At 35.9% G+C, this 16,187-nt stretch overlaps 1 protein-coding gene across 1 annotated transcript in view; it reads left to right on the top strand.

Moving 5' to 3' along the window:
• KCNMB2 (potassium calcium-activated channel subfamily M regulatory beta subunit 2) overlaps positions 1 to 14,555 on the top strand; it is a 308,021-nt gene extending 293,466 nt beyond the window's left edge. The window contains exon 5 of the mRNA XM_007972053.3: positions 11,778 to 14,555. Within this exon, the coding sequence (XP_007970244.1) occupies positions 11,778 to 12,062 (285 nt within the window). The 3' untranslated portion in view covers positions 12,063 to 14,555. The remainder of the gene's footprint in view (positions 1 to 11,777) is intronic.
• Positions 14,556 to 16,187: the final 1,632 nt, after the last annotated feature.

Below are 16,187 nucleotides of genomic sequence, written 5' to 3'. Positions count from 1 at the left end.
TGGTCCCACTATCTTGTTTTTTCAAGTAAATTATAACATAGAGAACTGTGCATGAAATGAAAAAGTACAGCTCAAGTATTACAAAAAGATTCATGACCACCATGTAACCACCTTAAGGTTAAAGAAATACAACATTTTCTGTACCCCAAAAACACCCTACATGCCCGCACTCAATAACTACAGGCTCTGCCTCCACCAAAGACAACGACTATCCTGACTGTTTATGGCAATTACTTTCTTACTTTTCTTTGTACTTTTATCACCTAAGGATATATCCTTAAACACTACATATTTTATTAATAGTTTTGCCTCATTTTTAAACATTATATAAATGGAATCATATAGAATACTTTCCTTTCTGTTTTTCTTCACATAGCATTGTGTTTCTTAGATTTATTCCATTTGGTTACAGTTCATTCATTTTCATTACTGTATCATATTGCATTGTATGAATATGTCTGTTTATTCATTCTACTGCTGATGGACATTTTGAGTTGTCTACAGTTTGGGACTATTACAAGTAATTCTACCATGAATATTCTCATATATGTCTCTGGTGCACAAGCACACACACTTCCATCAGGTATAAACCTGCAAATGGAATATTTAAATCATAGAGTATACATATCTTAAAATTAAGTAGATAATGCCAAGTAGTTTTCCAAAATGTATATGCCAATATACATTCTCACCAACCCTGTGGGTATGAGAGTTCTTACTGCTCCAAATCTTTACCAACACTTGGTAACATCTGTAATCTTGATTTAGCTAATGTATATTTCCTCATGATTCTGATAGTTAATGTTATCAAGTGCCTTTTGATTTATTCATTGGCCATTTGGATATCCTTTTTGTGCAATGTCCTTGCAAGTTGCTTGCCCATTTTTCTATGGAATTGTTTCTTCTTTACATTCAATATAGGAATCATTTAAACACGAACCTCTGTTGGTTATACATGTTGCAAATATCTTCTCCCATTATGTGGCCTTTTCACTCTCTGAATGTCTTTCGGTGAAAGAAACTTCTAATTTCAGTGCAGCCAGATTTTGTCAATCTTTTTCTTTCTGTTCAGTGCTTTTGCTGTTCTGTTTAAGTCTTATACCCACCCTAATATCATAAAGTCATTCTCCTAGATGACATTCTAAGTGTATTATTGTTTTCCCTTTCATGTATACAGTAAAATCTGACTGAGATTAATTTTTACGTAGGGATCAAGTTTCTTTTTTGTTTGTTTGTTTGTTTTTTCATATGGACACCCATGTGCTCCAGTCCATTTTTGAAGAGACCACTCTTTTCCTCACTGAATTATTTTTATAATCTCATTTCTTCCTCTATTTTATCAGAAGTTATCTATTCTGTTACTATTCTTTTTAAAGTCAAAAAATAACAGATGCTGGCAAGGTTGCAAAGAAAAGGGAATGCCTATCCACTGCTGGTGGGAACATAAACTGGTTCAGCCATTGTGCAAAGTAGTTTGGTGATTGCTCAGACAACACAAAGCAGAGCTACCATTCGTCCCAGCAATCCCAGTATTGGGTATATACCCAGAAGAATACAAATTATTCTGCCACAAAGACACATGTACATATATGTTTATGGCAGCACTTCTCACAATAGCAAAGATGTGGAATCAACCTAAATAAATGCCCATCAACAGTGGAAAGCATTTTTTGCTTCTTTCTGATACATACCTATCTTCCAATTCAGCAATTCTTTACTCTGCAAATCAACTGTTAAACCCATCCATTGAGTGCTTAATTTCTCTTACGGTATTTTCAATTCTAGAATATCCAACTGAGTCTTTTTTTATCATGTCCAGTTTTATCATGTCCAGTTCTCTGCAATATTTTAATTATTGTCTTTAAATCCTTCAACATAAAAAGTAAAATTATAGTTGTTATAAAATCACTATTTGAAGCCCCTATGTACCTGTTCTGTTTTTGTTTTCTCTTGTTTGTTTTCATGTTGTCTTGTAATATCTATTTTTATTAGGTTTCAGATATTATATTTGCAAAATTTTTATTAAAAATAACTTTAATCCCAGGATAATGTTATAATGTCATCATTTCCATTTGCTTCACCAGCCACAAGCCATTCAGGATCACCTCATTCTGACTTCATAAATTGTGATACTCAAATCAGAACTGAAGTCTCTATGAGGACCTATCTATTTCAGGCTGACTATTCTCCCAGGATGCAACCCTTCAGAATCCCAACCCAAAGTGAATAGGGGAATTATCAAGACCCCAGCTTGATAGGCCCCCAATAATAATTCCTGCTCATAGCTCTGCAAGGCTGTCAAAAATGCCAGTTAATCTCCTAGGCTCTCACCCCCTCTTCTACAATCAGCAAATGCTCCCAGGGAAAAAGGCAGCAAACATTTGGCTCACTTTCCTGGCCCAGTGATTCTTCACTTTCTGGAAAGCTACCCTCTGCTTTTAATCTGAAATATACGCACTGAAAATACACAATTATCTCTATGTCAAAAGGTCATTAAACTGTCTTCATGCAAAATGAGGAATATTCAAGATAATTATGGCAAAAACATAAAAAAATGTTCAATGTCAGCTCTCTTTCCTGTTACCCTTCCCAGGCTCACCAAAAATAATGGTCTCCCTCACAGTTACCAACAAATAGGCATAGTTATATTGAGATACATCAGGTGCTGTTGATAATAACTGTCCTAAGACAATAGGAGGTGAAAGGATATTAGTCAATCTGTCTGCATCTTGGTAGAAAGCATTTTATTTTTACATTTTTACCCTCTCTCATATAGTTTTTCTTTAGCCTTTAAACCCAGTGACCAACCTTTTGTCAACATTATGACCGAAGCTGCTTAAGCTGATAAATTGTCATGCTCTCCTAGAGCCACTGGCTGACTAATGGGCCCTGAGAGCTACAAGAGGGCTCAAGGGTCCCTGCCTCCCTTGGCTACAAGGCTGTCACTAGCATCATAAAAAACAGCAGCTGAGTATTCATTCACTATGGTTGTTGCTTGTGAATTCCTCAATGCCAATCTTCTTCAGGATTTTAAAACCTCTTTTCCTCATCAGGAATTCCCAAAACATGCCCCTATGGTTTGAGGATAGATTTAAAATGTAGTTTGGTGCAAAAAAAAAGGAAACTATACCCATTTTTTTGGTATATGGCATAACACTATGTATCTGGTCTGATGATGTAGAAAAATCCCAATTCAGTTTCTCCTACTATACTCTCACAACACACTGCCAAATCCAGGTGTGGGGGGGCTTTTCCCCACACATAATGAAAGTGAGTTCAGAATAATAAAATAATTTTCCCAGAGTTACACATTCACTAACTAATTATGTCTGAATTAAAATCTAAGTCTTTTTACTTCATCATCCTTGCTCTTAAAGAGTAAAACATTAGAGCATCCCCTTGAGAGAGTAAAGTCAAGAGTTCTGAAAAATCCAAATTCTGTGAACTATTTATCCTTCTGATAGATATTTTGGTGAACAGGTGAGAATCTACATCATTCCATCCTATTCCAAGAGGCACTTAGGATCAAGTAAGAAACAATGAGCAAAGAATAGAATTATCTGTGATCCATAGGTAAGATTAGGACTGTATATTCAGCACCAGTTTATGTAGAGTGGATATTAAACAGATAGAAGCTTACCCTGAAAGGGGTAAAAAAAAAAAAAAAAAGTGGGGGTTGGAGGTGGGGAATATGGCCTGAAATTTGGCATTTGACACCGCATAATTAGCATTTTAAATTTGACATATTTCTTAGACATTTGCTGAAACTGCCGGCAGACCACGGATTCAGAAACACTTTTGTGATTGACAAAGTTTAGTCACTCCTTACCAAAGTTGAAATCTGGGAAAACTGAAGAGAGCACCTTTGTGTATAAGTAAAAGAAAGAATGTGCCAGAAAGAAGCTGATACTGAGCATCAAAAAGGAAAGCAGAGGGAAGGAAACTAGTGCTTTTCAGTTGCCAAGAGGGAGACGCATGGTGAAGACTTAAGGTCAGATTAAATATCTGCCTCACTTTAGGACTAATTGGATACATCAGAATCCTAGGGACTCTGTGGTTTAAGCTTTCTGGATATTGTCTAATCCCAAATTTCCAAGAAGATTCTATCTCCTTAGTCAATTTCCTAGGTCTTTCAAGTTTCTTCTCTACTCCAAATCAAGCAGAAGTGCCATAATAGATATGAGACCTGTGGGCAAATATAGGAAAGGAAAATCTCTCTGTAATGGGACCTTTGTCTCAATACTGAAAGAAACAGTCATGCATAGCAGTGTGAATTCTGTTTTCCTTTTCACTACTAAATACTTGGAACAGTCAACTTGCCAAAATCAAGCAGATACTAGATATTCAAACTAAACAAGTCTAAGGTAAACATTGTAGGATCCACTTTTTTAAAAAGTGATGGTAAAGAGCATGAAGTCTCAAAAGGAGTGGGAAGAAATGAAGTCTCAATTTACTTTCTCAACTCATCTGTTTATCACTAATGTTCACAAAATTCAAAAGTTGAAAATATATTTGTGAATCCAAGGCTACCACCTGGTGAACTATACATTCTTTGAACATTCATGTTATGTCCTGTTCTCGAGCATAGAATGCAAAGTCTGGTACATTATATATGCTTAATAAATACGTGCACAATATTCATTATTTGAGACTACTAGAAAAAGTTCCATTGACTTTGGAACCAATAATATTTATGTTTCCCATGAGCAGTGTTTTTTTCCATTTTTGGTTTTTGTTTGTTGTTTGTTTACTTCATGGACATTGTGGACTAGAACCTGGCTACTAAGGAGTTCTGACAGTACGTTTGTAGCCCACCTCTATGATGGTACAGTCTTTATTGAAAGGCTTTTTAGCTACATTCTCATCCCATTTCATCACCCATCTGTGTTTTTTTTTTTTTTTCTGTTTCTCTCTGTACATTCTATATCGTTTATGTTTTTGTCACCTATATATAACATGCTACATGGTATATTGGAGACAACAAATATTGAATGGATTTTATTACATTTCTAACCCCATTTCAAAAATAAGATAATTCCCTCTTTATAAAAAGGCAAATGAAGAACACACCCTTCCCTTGAAGTGATCTGAGAAATTGATAGCTCCCTTCCTACCATCACAAGGAAAAGGAAACTGACAGTGAGGTTATTCAGCCAAAAACACTCTCTTATTGCCTCATCCCTTCCCCACATTTTTTATTTTTAAGATGAAGGCATGTCACTCTTTGCTTCACACAAGCCTAGTAAGGCACGTCTGAAACAAAGCCCAACAGGTAGTTTTTTTAAAACTTCTGTCCATCATGAGAATAAAAATAACTGTTCTAAAGGATTCTGGAAGAGAGGCTAAGGAAAAAAAAATTAGTCAGTTCTCCAAAAAATGGAGAGAAGATGCAATTGCTGGACCTTCATGGCCCAGGTAAGGGAAAGGATGATCAGGAAAAATAGACAGGACCCAACATTTTTCAGCTAGGAAAGGAAAGAGCATGATCTTGGGTCCATCCCTGTGGTTTTCAGTACTAAAGAGAAGTTTCTGTCTGACAAGAATCTAAGGATTGGGAAAAGCAGTAAGATTTTATTAACAAAACTCAAGATTAAGAGAGATGTAAGTCTAAATCTTCCACTGAATGGCTGCTTCAGAGGTTTGATAGATTTATATAATCACATGTTAAGGCACAAAAGAAAAAATTACCTATAGCCATAGTAAAATATTAACATATTTTTATTAGTACTAAAATATATTGTATATATAAAATTATTACTCATATGTTCTTTCTGTTAAATATCATACAGAGTCTAAAAGCTAAATCTTCCCCTTCCCACACCTCCCACCAAAAAAGAAAGATCTAAAAACGATAGATGTTTATTTTCTATCTAAATTACATTTTTCCAACTAAGTGTATATCTCACTTAGTAAAGTTTTGTTTATTGAAATGCATTCTATGTATTCGAAACCAAAGACATAAAAATGCCCTCTGAACACATGATAAAATCATAAGATAACTAAATCTTCACTCTAAATTCACACCTGCCTAAGAAACATACTCATGACTATTGTTTGAGCCACAGAAACAAAAACCTAGGCTCCTAGTGTAGAATTCAGCATAATGCAAATCTCCTAAGACAAAAAGGCAAGGGACATGAGATGACAGCCATTAAACAGGACTGCTTCTGTGAAAACCATGCAGCTAGTAATTTTGTTCTTCTTAGAGATTCCATAGTTTAGTATGTGATGCTTGATTGAAGACTTTTAGAAGACTATGTGGATATATGTGAAATTCCAATAGAAAAACATGTTAATGAAATTTATTGAGCCTTTATGCATATTCATCATTTAATTGTCACAAAAAAAATCCAAAAAAAACCTGCCATGAAGGCTCTATTAATCCCATTATATAGATTTTAAAAATTTATTCTGCGAGGCCACATAACTTGCCTACAGTCACACAGTAACCAGATCTCCTGAGCACAAGTCAGGAGCTTGTTATACTACTCATACATTCATCATCACCAAAGGACTTATCACCAAAAGACATATCAATAATAAAAGTAGATGATCACCAAAGGACTTATCAATAATAAAAGTAGATGACTGATTGACAAATAGTAGAATTTTAATTCTCAGGGACGGTTAATGGTCTAGTGACAGCTGGTTTATATGTATGTTAAAAAAATGACAAGATGAGAAAGAGCTAAAAACACCAGGGGAGAGGAGCTTTTCTCCACTGGTATCTGCCTGTTGCTCATATGTGTACCACTGGCCCTGAGGTCCCACGATCAATCGAGTATGGACCATGCCTCATCCATCCAGCCCACATGCATGTAATGAAAGTCCAATGACTTTCAACTTTAATTAGCAGCTCCTGTATTACAGTTCTGCCAGATGGTCTCAATGGTAGTTTATATGAAGAATCTTACCTAGTGACAGAATTATTGCCATTTGTCTGATAAATGTTTATTTAAAAATATATATTTTTAAGCTGAATCAATTCACAAAAGCATAAGAAAAAGAAAAACTTCATTTTCAATGGAATGCCATTCTTACTGAGATCATTTCAATAACTTAGCACTGTTCGCCACTGAAATTGCTACTATAAACTATCTTGGCACAGAAATATACAGATACCTGAAGCATTCATAATCTAAATTGGTTTGGTTTAAATTCAACCAGAAATGGTTTGTCTGTTATCTTTTAAATGCTTTGGTTCAAAAAACATTTCTAAAAACATTAAAGACATGATCAGGGCATCTTCGAAGATGTCCATCTTTGAAGGACAAAAATTAAGGTATTCCCATACTGCCTTACACCCTTTTGATCCAGAGGCATTCAACTGGTAGGAAATTCGCTTCATGACAGTCAAAGTCCAGTTGTCATACTAAATTATAACTGACTGAAAAATTCTGCTTTCTTGGTGATACTTTCACCCCCTTAGTGCCTTGCTAGTACCAGGGAATTCTCTGCTCCACTCACCTATACAAATGTATTCACATTTATTCTTAGCTGGTTAAATTTTAAGGTGTCAACCAGACCTTGCTACAAGAACATCACATTAAACATGGTTTATGATAAATGCCAGCATGCTCATCCTTCATTCTTAACCAGTCAAAGAACCTTCCTGCTGTTTATAGTCAAATAATTCAATGACTACAGCTCAGCAAAAAAAAAAAAAAAAAAAAAAAAAAAAGCAAGGTGCCTGTGTGCCCACTGATAAAGTCTGGGGAAAGAGTAATTCAAATATATTTCATTAGCCAAAACTCTTTGTTTTTAAAATATTTTGTTTCTGGGAAATCTACTGGTCTAAATTTTTCTGAAATTTCAGGCTTCTACCCCAAAACCTGTATCAATGTACCTCAAAGCTCACCTTATCTGTGTCTCTGCATATAGTCATGGAGGTTGTGCATTGCACAGAGGTACTAATCACATTGTAAAAGTCATATATGTGAATATTTACAATTACAATTTGTAAATTGGTAAATGACAGTAAGATGTGAGTTTTATAAATAAAATAAATTTATTAGGATAATTTTCCAACTGAAAATGATAACGTTTTGAAGAAGGAGCATAGTGTTTCAGCTCACACTAAAACACTCTATAGATAAGCAGTGATTCTGTCAGAAACTAATTTAATTCTGATAAATCAGACAAGTTAATCATTTGATTTTATATATATATGTATCAAGGGGCAGGACAGTAAAAAGGCTATTGAGAGGTTCTTACCAATAGAGAAGAGAGTTAGCCAAAAACCCAAACATCTCCCAGAAAAGCGATTTAAATCACTTTTTCCAAACTTAAAAAAAAATCCTCATTATTATATCAGTTTTGTCATGGCACATTTATAAACAAAGGAAAATAAGTCACAGAGATTTCCTCAGAGATAGCTTTTTTAATTAAAAATGTGTCCAACTATATCTAACATAAAATAAAAAGAAAAACTCCAAGAAAGGTATTTAATTCCATCTGTATCTAGATAAGAAAGAGGAGAAAGGGAAGAGTGAACAGGAAGAGGAACAGAGAGAAAGATTTAAAGCCAGGTGGGGGTTGAGGGAAGGGCAAGGAAGGAGGAGATACAAAAGAAAACAAAATGCAAAGATATAAGTGTGTATTAATCTGTTTTCACATTGCTATAAAGAACAACTGAGACTGGATAATTTATAAAAGAAAAAGGCTTAGTTGACTCACAGTTCTGCATGTCTGGGGAGGCCTCAGGAAACTTACAATCATGATGGAAGGCAAAGGGGAAGCAAGGCATGTCTTCTCACACTGGCAGAAGAGAGAGAACATGAGGGTGGGGGTGCTGCCAAACACTTTTAAACCATCACATCTCATGAGAACTCACTCATTATCATGAGAATAGCATGGGGAAACCACCTCCACGATCCGGTCACCTCCCACCAGGTCCCTCCCTGACACCTGGAAATTACGATTTGAGATGAAACTTGGGTGGAGACACAGAGCCAAATCATATCATTCTGCCCCTAGCTCTTCCCAAATCTCATGTCCTCTCTTCCCAAATCTCATGTCCTTTGTACATTTCAAAACCAATCATGCCTTCCCAACAGTCTCCCAAAGTCTCAAATCATTCCAGCATTAACTCAAAATTCCAAGTCCAAAGTCTCATCTGAGACAAGGCAAATCCCTTCTGCCTATGAGCCTGTAAAATCAAAACCAAGTTAGTTACTTCCAAGATACAATGGGGTTACAGTTGTTGGGTAAATAGACCCATTCTAAATGGGAGAAGTTGGCTAAAACAAAGGGACCACAGGCCCCATACAAGTCCAAAACCTAGCCAGGCGGTCATTAAATCTTAAAGTTCCAAAATAATCTCCTCTGACTCCATGTCTCACATTCAGGGCATGCTGATGCAAGAGGTGGGTTCCCAAGGCCTTGGGCAGCTTCGCCCTGTGGTGTGGTTCTGCAGGGTACAGCTCCTGCAGTTGCTTTCCCAGGCTGATTCTGAGTGCCTGCGGCTTTTCTATGCACACGGTGCAAGCTGTCAGTGAATCTATCCTTCTGGGGTCTGAAGGACAGTGGCCCTCTTCTAATAGCTCCACTAGGCAGTGCCCCAGTGGGGATTCTGTGTGGGGACTCCAACCCCACATTTCCCTTTTGTACTGCCCTAGCAGAGGTTCTCCATGAGGGCTCTACCCCTACATCAGAATTCTGCCTGGACACCCAGGCATTTCTATATATCCTCTGAAATCTAGGTGGAAGTTCCAAAACCTTAACTCTTGTCTTTTGCACACCTGCAGTCCCAACAATACCTAGAAGCTGCCAATGTTTGGGGTTTACACCCTCTGAAGCAATGGCCTGAGCTGTACATTGACCCCTTATAGCCACAGCTGGAGCAGCTGGAAAACAGGGCACCAAGTTGCAAGGCAGCATAGAGTAGCAGGGCCCTAGGCCATTTTTCCCTCCCATGCCTCCAGGCCTGTGATGGGAAGGGCTGCTACAAAAATCTCTGACTTACCTAGGGACATTTTCCCCATTGTGTTGGCTATTAACATTCAGCTCCTCATTACTTATGCCAATTTCTGCAGGAGGTTTGAATTTCTTCCCAGAAAATGGGTTTTTGTTTTCTACCAACATGGTCAGGGTGCACATTTTCCAAACTTTTATGCTTTTAAACATAAGCTCCAATTTCAAATCATCTATTTGTGAATGCATATAACTGCACATTTCAGGAAAAGCCAGGTCACCTCTTGAATGCTTTGCTGGTTAGAAATTTCTTCTGTCAGATATCCTAATTCATCTCTCTCAAGTTCAAAGTTCCACAGATTTCTATGACAGGGGCAAAATGCTGCTAATCTCTTTGCTAAAGCATGGCAAGCACAACCTTTGCTCCAGTTCCCAGTAAGTTTCTCATCTCCATCTGAGACTACCTCAGTCTGGACTTCTTTGTTCATATCACTATCAGCATTTTGGTCAAAACCATTCAACAAATCTCTAGGAAGTTCCAAATTTTCCCTCATCTTCCTATCTTCTTCTGAGTTCTCCAAACTGTTCCAACCTCTGTCTGTTACCCAGTTCCAAAGTTGCTTCCACATTTTCAAGTTATCTTTATAGCAATACCCCACTGACCTGGTACCAATTCTTTGTATTAGCCTATTTTCACACTGCTATAAAGATATTACCTGAGACTGGGTAATTTATAAATGAAAAAGGTTTAATTAACTCACAGTTCCACATGGCTGGGAAGACCTCAGGGAACTTACAATCATGGCAGAAAATGAAGGAGAAGCAAGGCACATCTTCTCATGGTGGCAAGCAAGAGAGAGAACATGAGGGAAGAACTGCCAGACAGTTTTAAACCATCTAATCTGGTGAGAACTTACTCACTATCATAAGAACAGCATGGGGGAAACTGCCCCCATGATCCAATCGCCTCCCAGCAGGCCTCTCGTGACACATGGGATTACAATTCAAGTGAGATTTGGGTGGGGACACAGAACCAAACCATATCAAAGTGTGTAGAAATAAAGAAAGGAGAGACATGTAAAAGAGGTAGCCAAAGAAAAGAGAGGTGAAAAGATCAAAAGAAAGGTAGCGTAAGTTCTCAGGTGAGTGATGATTAAAGAACTGTTTTATTCTTCCTTGGCTTATAGGAAAAGCTGTTTTATTTTTCCTTGGCTTATAGGAAAAGCTACTTTGGCATGCTAAATGGGTCTGACCCACTCATCTCAGCTCCTTAACTATCCAATATTCCTACACATTACAGATTTATTTTTCAGTAATTCAACAGAAGTGTGGCTGGTTTTTTTATGACAGTTGCAAGGTAACCAAATAAAGTGAAGCCAAGAAAAAACAATAAGAGTAAACTACTTTCCCTGAGAGAACTTTTACGTTATGTGAACAGATGTGGACAGACAAAATGATGGCAGAGTTGACATTCTGATTCCAAAGAGTAGTATGTTCAATAGAAAATAATTAAAACCTATCATACCTAGCTATGGCAAAAAGAATCCTGGGAATCATTTAATTTCTTTTATGTATGCAACATGGAATGATTAAATCAAGCTAATTAACATATCTATCATTTTATTTCAATCAGTAAATAGTACATGGGTGAGCAATCAAGGAACATCTTGGTCAGATACCTTAAAACATTGTTTTAATCAATGTGTTCTTTATTAGGGTTTCCCAAGGCACCAGTTTGAATATGAAAAGCATAATCACCATGGTTGTTTCACAGATCACTAATTTGAACACAATACTCCAACCCCCCCCCAGAGTCTGAAACACACAGAATATCTTCTAGTAACAGTTTATCTTATTCTCCACAGTGCTCCTATATACCTAAGTGTGGAAAAAATTTTGAAGAATCCATGTCCCTGGTGAATGTTGTCATGGAAAACTTCAGGAAGTATCAACACTTTTCCTGCTATTCTGACCCAGAAGGAAACCAGAAGAGCGTTATCCTAACCAAACTCTACAGTTCCAACGTGCTGTTCCATTCACTCTTCTGGCCAACCTGTATGATGGCTGGAGGCGTGGCAATTGTTGCCATGGTGAAACTTACACAGTACCTCTCCCTACTCTGTGAGAGGATCCAACGGATCAATAGATAAATGCAAAAGTGGATAAAATAATTTTTGTTAAAGCTCAAATACTGTTTTCTTCCATTCTTCACCAAAGAACCTTAAGTTTGTAATGTGCAGTCTGTTATGAGTTCCCTAATATATTCTTATATGTAGAGCAATAATGCAAAAGCTGTTCTATATGCAAACATAATGTCTTTATTATTCAAGAGAATAAATAACTGTTTTGTGTTGGTTGGTGGTTTTCATAATCTCATTTCTATACTGGAACTAGTACTTTCTTCTCTCATTCTGCCAAAATAGGGCTCAGTTATTCATTTGCCAAGCTTTGTGGAGGAATGTAGGTGACATCAATGTGAAAAAGTCTGTGTTCTGAGTTGTCAGATCTCTTGAAGACAATATTTTTCATCACTCATTGTTTACTAAAGCTACAGCCAAAAATATTTTTCTTTTCTTATTCTAAACTGAGCCCTATAGCAAGAGAAAGGACCAGATTTCCTAATTAAAGGAAGTTAGGTACTTTCCTTGTATTTTTTACCATGTCACTGTAAAGAAGAGGGGAAACCCAGCCAGCTACTTTTTTTCATCACTTTTTATTCATAACTTCAGATTTTTAAAACTAATTTCCAAAATATAAGCTGTTTTCATTAGCCAATTCTGTAATATCTTCCTGTGATTTATGTAGAAAACGAACAGACCCCTTTTCCATTTAAGACCCTTCTACTGTGTGAAGAGATGATACCTACAAGGAGTATCATTACCTGTGAGTTGACTGAATGTTGGTAGGTGCTCCATTACAATCCAGAAAAGCCTGTGTTACTGATATTTGTGTGGAAATCTTTATTTCATTTCAATTTACCTGTTAGATGGTAAAATTAAGATGCTGCTTGCTGGTAAAAATTGGTGGACTGGTTTCAATGGGTAAATCTGTTGTAGCAAATTCATGTGTTGGAATATTGCTCTTTGGGAATTTGTGTTTAAGTTAATGAATGTGTAGTATCTCCTTCTCACAAGTGTTCCCTATTGGGATTTTAAAGCTATGTGCACAGAATACTAGTCTCTTCTACATGTTTTATTTTTCTATTTACAACTCCCTTTTTTGTTGTTATATTTTATACACAGAATAGATCTTTTTTCTAACACATATTTGAACTGAATAACAGACTTAAAGAAAGCCTTTGTTCACATTACTATTTACTTATTGTGTTTGGGGGAAAATATGAGGGATTGATTTTAAATAAAAAGCATTCCATCTTTCATTTAATATCAATATCAAAAGAAGAAGACAAACATCTATCTTTCTCATCTATATTTAAGTACCTTTTTGTAATGTAGTATCAAAGTATTTTAGGTATTACAAAATTTTACAGATCATTTGTGGAATGAATGGTAAAACTAATCTGATGAAGTGGAAAATTATTCTGCAATATTGTAATTCATAGTTTGACTTTTCATAAGCAAATAAATCCTTAGGATGTAATCAGGACTTCAAATGTGTAATTAAAATTTCTTTTAAAAAATCTATTAAATTGCAAGATTTGAATACTTCTTGCATTCTGAGCTGACCAGCCCATGTTAGTCCAAAAATTTGTATTTCACTACCTTTAAAAATATTTTGAGTGATGACAAAGAAAGTTTCTTTTTTTAACACCCAAACACATACACATAATGTTGTGACCATTTGAAAAATAGGATGAAAAATTCTTTTATCTCTACTCTACTTTAAAACATATAATTCTGAAGATACTAAAGAATTACTTGAGACTATAGAGCTGAAAATGTGCAGTCTTTAATGTTTTTTAGGCTTCCCTTCAAGTGATCCAAGGGTGAAATATATGTGAGTGAAATTATCAGATGGGTTATTTTATTTTTACTTAACTCTGAATTTTTATTAAAAATTCCCAATAATGTTTAAGATAACAATGTAGAAATTTTTAAATAATGACACCAAAAAGATTAACTGGTGCCTTCTAGACTCCCAATACAGCAACAGCCCCTTCAAGAAATTTAGATATATACACAATTAATGCTCATTATTAAAAGAGAAAGATCTGGGACTAATGATGTTTTAAATGCTTTGCACATGTTAATTAATTCAATCATTTAACAACTCTATTGGAGGAGGTATTATTATTATCTCATCCTACAGATGAGAATGTTGAAGCTAAGAGACGTTAAAGAATTTCCCCAAGGCTATACACGTACTAAGATGGTGAAGATGTAAGAAAATAGTCTGTAACTTCCCTGCTATGGTGACCATTTCCATGACTTTGGCATCTTTTAGATAACACTGGGGGAATCTGAGGCTTTGAAAAAATTAAGGGAGTAAAGAAAAAGCATTGAACTGGAAGTCAAAGACTTCACTGGAGATATGGTTACTAGATGACTTTAAAGTTCTCAATTAGTCTTTTGACTTCTTTGACTGTAAAATTAGGAGATGAGGTCAGCTGATCATCAAGGTCCCTTTTAACACAAACATTCCATCCTAGGTATGTGGAAGGAGGAATGAATACCATTTGCTAACCTTTGGAGCACAGGTCTGATCCTCAAACAGAATCTGTATATATTAATCTATGGATTAAAAAACAGCTTTTCTATTGATATTGCTAGTGAGTCTTTCATTTTTAGGTCCTAAAGCTGTATTTCCGTCTGCTAGAAGCAGAGCTCTGATCTCCATATTATTCATCAAGAATGACTTCCCTAAATGGTATAAATGTTTACACTTTCAAATCACTTTCATTATCCAATTGGCACATCCCATCTAAAACTTTACTGATTTCAGATTCTCTGAGTTGCAATTGTATTAAAATCCAGAAATGGTAAATGTACCAATGATTGCTTGCAAATAGCTATAATAAAATATATGATTCTGTAGAAAGCTACTGGCAAAACACTAGCTGATGGTAATGACAGCGTAGGCAATCATAAAATACCTCTTCTGTAGACCACGAGACATTTAGAGTTCCAGCAGGCTACCCTTTCCCATTGCTGTGAATGACCATGCTGACCATGCTGTGAATGCATGGCATTTATAAAGCAAATATTATTTTCAGGATGTCAAGCCATAAATTTCTTACTACATTTCTGTGGGTGAAACAACACTGTAATCATTCCACTGGCATTAAAAGTGAGGCCAGCAGGATAGCAAAAACAATATGAGTAATTCACTCAAGTGAGTTAAAACAACAATTTTAAAGCAATGGTTTGTTACAATACAAGCATAGTTAAATTTCCTCTCTCCTCCACCAAAACATTGAAATGAACAATGTTTAAGTAAGTAAGGTGGTTCTCATTGTCCGTATAAGGAAGAAGGTATGATTAAAGGGTAGACACTGTTCCTTCTCTTCTTAACTTCTGCTCTTTTCTCTCTTCCTTGTAAAATAATTTAGTAAGAACAGTCACAGTTCTACAATAACCACTTCAATGTGTGGATCATGTAGGAAAGTAAACTCAAGAAAGAGTTTCAGGACTCCCCCGAAAAGTTTGCCAGCATGATAAGCACAGCAGAACTGAAGAAATAACTTCTATGTTAAATCTGTCCCACCTTTCCATATTTGAAGTAACTGTAAGAAATAATACAAAGTATACAACACTGCCTTATATTTTAAGAATACCTTTGTAATCTACTAGAAGGCTCAACAAACACACATGAAAAAAAAATAGAGAACAATTAGGTATCTAATCCACATGGATGGGGATAATATTTACAAAGTATTGATATGGGGCTTAAATGGCTTATGTATGTCAATATCAAGCATTGTATGCAGCATATAATAGACATACTAGTAATAATAGTAGTTACTATAATTAATAATAAAGGTACAAGTGGTATTAGTATACCCACTAGTAGTATATAGTCTTTTGGAGCTAGAATAGCTCTAAAATGTCATTTTGCCCAAAACGCACATCAATAAATTCCTTCCATAAGATTTTAAGCAGGAATCATCTAGCAATATAAATGGTTACTACCTGAATCCTGCCAGTGATGGGATAGGTCACCACTCAATGCTAAAATGTTTTCCTCATAACAAGTTGAAATCTGTCTCCCTGTAATATCTACCAACCAAATCCACACAATAAAATCAATATTCCTGCACTGACTTATTTTATTAGCGTTATTTTATTGAAGTGAAGGAGGGGATGGGGAAGAGCAAT

This window comes from Chlorocebus sabaeus, chromosome 15, assembly GCF_047675955.1.
Source record: "Chlorocebus sabaeus isolate Y175 chromosome 15, mChlSab1.0.hap1, whole genome shotgun sequence".
NCBI classification, from domain to species: domain Eukaryota; kingdom Metazoa; phylum Chordata; class Mammalia; order Primates; family Cercopithecidae; genus Chlorocebus; species Chlorocebus sabaeus.
Note: the sequence above shows the minus strand (reverse complement) of the source record. Positions and strands in the feature narration are given on the sequence as shown.